The sequence below is a fragment of the Pristiophorus japonicus genome, chromosome 14 (assembly GCF_044704955.1).
Source record: "Pristiophorus japonicus isolate sPriJap1 chromosome 14, sPriJap1.hap1, whole genome shotgun sequence".
NCBI classification, from domain to species: domain Eukaryota; kingdom Metazoa; phylum Chordata; class Chondrichthyes; family Pristiophoridae; genus Pristiophorus; species Pristiophorus japonicus.
This window is the reverse complement of record NC_091990.1, coordinates 102,073,661-102,077,331: the sequence shown is the minus strand read 5'-3', so window position 1 is coordinate 102,077,331 and position 3,671 is coordinate 102,073,661. Positions and strand designations below refer to the sequence as shown.

The 3,671-nt window shown below is 45.9% G+C and overlaps 1 protein-coding gene across 1 annotated transcript; it reads right to left on the bottom strand.

Annotated features, from left to right (window-relative positions):
• Positions 1 to 1,609: 1,609 nt before the first annotated feature.
• On the bottom strand, positions 1,610 to 2,440 carry LOC139279623 (Kruppel-like factor 18). The gene is made up of 2 exons (XM_070898736.1): positions 1,855 to 2,440; positions 1,610 to 1,686 (listed from the first exon to the last, which is right to left on the bottom strand). The coding sequence occupies exons 1-2, from the start codon at positions 2,438 to 2,440 to the stop codon at positions 1,610 to 1,612; spliced, it is 663 nt and encodes a 220-aa protein (XP_070754837.1).
• Positions 2,441 to 3,671: the final 1,231 nt, after the last annotated feature.

Here is a 3,671-nt window from a genome sequence, read left to right as displayed (position 1 = left end):
ATTGTCCATTGCCTATTGTCTGCTGCCTGTTGCCTGTTGCCTGTTGTCTGTCGTCTGTTGCCTGTTGTCTGTTGTCCATTGTCTGCTGCCTGTTGTCTGTTGCCTGATGTCTTTTGTCCATTTTGTCATGTCTGTTGCCTACTGTCTGATGCCTGTTGCCTTATGTCAGTTGTCTGTTGTCTGCTGTCCATTGTCTGTTGCATGTTGTCTGTTGCGTGTTGCCCATTGTCTGTTGCTGTTGTCTGTTGTCTGTTGCACATTGCCTGTTGTCTTTTGTCTGTGGACCATTGCCTGTTGTCTGTTCTCCATTGCCTGTTGCCTGTTGTCCGTTGCCTGTTGACTATTGTCTTTTGTCTGTTGCCTGTTATATGTTGCCCATTGTCTATTGTCTGTTGCCTTTTGTCTGTTGACCATTGCCTACTGTCTGTTGTCTGCTCTCCATTGCCAGTTGTCCATTGACTGTTGCCTGTTGTCTGTTGTCTGTTGCCTGTTCTCTGTTCTCAGTTGTATGTTGTCCATTGACTTTGCCTGTTGTCTGTTGCATGCTGTCCGTTGCCTGTTGTCTGTTGCCTGTTGTCTGTTGCTCGTTTCCTGTTGTCTGTTGCCTGTTGTCTGTTGCTTGTTTCTTGTTGCCTGTTGTCCGTTGTCCGTTGTCTGTTGCCTGTTGTTTGTTGTCTTTTGCTGTTGCCTGTTGTCTGTTGTCCATTGTCTGTTGTCTACTGTCTGTTGTCTGTTGCATGTTGTCTGCTGTCCATTGTCTGTTGTCTGTTGTCTGTTGCCCATTGTCTGTTGTCTTTTGTCTGTGGACCATTGCCTGTTGCCTGTTGTCCATTGCCTGTTGACTGTTGTCTGTTGTCTGTTGCCTGTTATATGTTGCCCATTGTCTGTTGTCTGTTGTCTGTTGCCTTTTGTCTGTTGACCATTGCCTACTGTCTGTTGCCTGCTCTCCATTGCCAGTTGTCCATTGACTGTTGCCTGTTGCCCATTGACTGTTGCCTGTTGTCTGTTGCCTGTTCTCTGTTCTCAGTTGCCTGTTGTACAGTGACTTTGCCTGTTGCCTGTTGCATGCTGTCCGTTATCTGTTGTCTGTTGCCTGTTGCCTGCTGCTTGTTTCCTGTTGCCTGTTTCATGTTGTCTGTTGCTTGTTTCTTGTTGCCTGTTGTCCTTTGTCTGTTGTCTATTGTCTGTTGCCTACTGTCTGTTGTCCATTGTGTGTTTTCTGTTGTCTTTTGACTATTGGCCATTACCTGTTGTCTGTAGTGTGTCGCCTGTTGTCTGTTGTACATTGCCCATTGTCTGTTGTCTTTTGTCTGTTGACCATTGCCTACTGTCTGTTGTCTGCTCTCCATTGCCAGTTGTCCATTGACTTTTGCCTGTTGCCCATTGACTGTTACCTGTTGTTTGTTGTCTGCTGCCTGTTCTCTGTTCTCAGTTGCCTGTTGTCCATTGACTTTGCCTGTTGTCTGTTGCATGCTGTCCGTTATCTGTTGTCTGTTGTCTGTTACCTGTTGTATGTTGCTTGTTTCCTGTTGCCTGTTGTCTGTTGCCTGTTGTCTGTTGTCTGTTTCTTGTCTCTTGTTGTCCGTTGTCTGTTGCCTGCTGTTTGTTGTCATTTGCTATTGCCTGTTGCCTGTTGTCTGTTGTCCATTGTCTGTTGCCTACTGTCTGTTGTCTGTTGCATGTTGTCTGTTGTCCATTGTCTGCTGTCTGTTGTCTGTTGCCTGTCGCCTGTTGTCTGTTGCCTGTTGCCTGTTTTCTGTTGCCTGTTGTCTGTTGCCCATTGTGTGTTGTCTGTTGTCCATTGTGTGTTATCTGTTGCCCGTTGTCTGTTGTCTTTTGACTGTTGGCCATTACCTTTTGTCTGTAGTGTGTCGCATGTTGTCTGTTGTCCATTACCCATTGTCTGTTGTCTGTTGTCTGTTGTTGTCTGTTGTCCATTGCCTGTAATCTGTTGTCCATTGCTGTTGTCTTTTGTCTGCTGTCCATTGCCTGTTCTCTGTTGTCTATTGCCTGTTTTATGTTGCCCATCACCCATTGTCTGTTGCCGTTGTCTGTCGCCTGTTGCCTGTTTTCTGGTGTCTGTTGCCAGTTGCCTATTGCCTGTTGTCTGCTGCCTGTTGTCTGTTACCTGTTGTCTGTTGCCTGTTGCATATTGCCTGTTGTCTGTTGTCTGTTGTCTGTTGTCTGTTGCCCATTGTCTGTTGTCTTTTATCTGTGGACCATTTCCTGTTGCCTGTTGTTTGTTGTCTGTTGCCTGTTGCTTGTTGTCCATTCTATGTTGCCTACTGTTTGTTGCCTGTTGCTTGTTGTTTGTTGTCTGTTGTCTGTTGTCCATTGTCTGTTGCCTGTTGTCTGTTGTCTGTTGTCTGTTGCCTGTTGCCCGTTGTTTGTTGTCTGTTGCCTGTTGCCTGTTCTCTGTTCTCATTTGCCTGTTGTCCATTGACTTTGCCTGTTGTCTGTTGCATGCTGTCCGTTATCTGTTGTCTGTTGCCTGTTGTCTGTTGCTTGTTTCCTGTTGCCTGTTGCCTGTTGCCTGTTGCCTGTTGTCTGTTTCTTGTCTCTTGTTGTCCGTTGTCCATTGTCTGTTGCCTACTGTCTGTTGTCTGTTGCCTGTTGTCTGTTGTCCATTGTCTGTTGTCTGTTGTCTGTTGCCTGTCACCTGTTGTCTGTTGCCTGTTTTCTGTTGCCAGTTGTCTGTTGTCTGTTGTCCATTGTGTGTTGTCTGTTTCCTGTTGTCTGTTGTCTTTTGACTGTTAGCCATTACCTGTTGTCTGTAGTGTGTCGCCTGTTGTCTGTTGTACATTGCCCATTGTCTGTTGTCTGTTGTCTGTTGTCGCCTGTTGTCCATTGCCTGTAATCTGTTGTCCATTGCTGTTGTCTTTTGTCTGCTGTCCATTGTCTGTTCTCTGTTGTCTATTGCCTGTTTTATGTTGCCCATCACCCATTGTCTGTTGCCTGTTGTCTGTTGTCTGTCACCTGTTGCCTGTTTTCTGGTGTCTGTTGCCAGTTGCCTATTGTCTTTTGTCTGCTGCCTGTTGTCTGTTACCTGTTGTCTGTTGCCTGTTGTCTGTTACCTTTTGCATATTGCCTGTTGTCTGTTGCCCATTGTCTGTTGTCTTTTATCTGTGGACCATTGCCTGTTGTCTGTGTCTGTTTTCTGTTCTCTATTGCCTGTTGTCCATTGACTGTTGACTGTTGTCCGTTGCCTGTTGACTATTGTCTGGACGATTGACCATTGTCCATTATCTGTTGTACATTGCCTGTTGCCTGTTGTCCCTTGCCTGTTGTCTGTTGCCTCATATCCATTGCCTGTTGTCTGTTCCCTGTTGCATGTTGTCTGTTGTCCATTGTCCATTGCATTTTGTCTGTTGCCTGTTGCCTGTTGTCTGTTGTCTGTTGCCTGTTGCCCGTTGCTTGTTGTCCATTCTATGTTGCCTACTGTTTGTTGCCTGTTGCTTGTTGTTTGTTGTCTGTTGTCCATTGTCTGTTGCCTGTTGTCTGTTGTCTGTTGTCTGTTGCCTGTTGCCCGTTGTTTGTTGTCTGTTGCCTGTTGCCTGTTGTCTGTTGTCTGTTGCCTGTTGCCTGTTTTCTGTTGTCTATTTTCTGTTGTCTGAAACCTACTATCTGTTGCCTGTTGACTGTTTTCTGTTGTCGATTATCTGTTGTCTGCT

Excerpts from the sequence above, each read along its gene's own strand:
- LOC139279623 (XM_070898736.1), bottom strand. The coding sequence starts at position 2,440 with ATGGACAACAGGCAAATGAGAACAGAGAACAGGCAACAGGCAACAGAC. Across the intron at positions 1,687-1,854 it reads CGACACACTACAGACAAAAG|ACAACATGCAACAGACAACA; the intron begins GTAATGGCCAAC and ends AATGGACAACAG.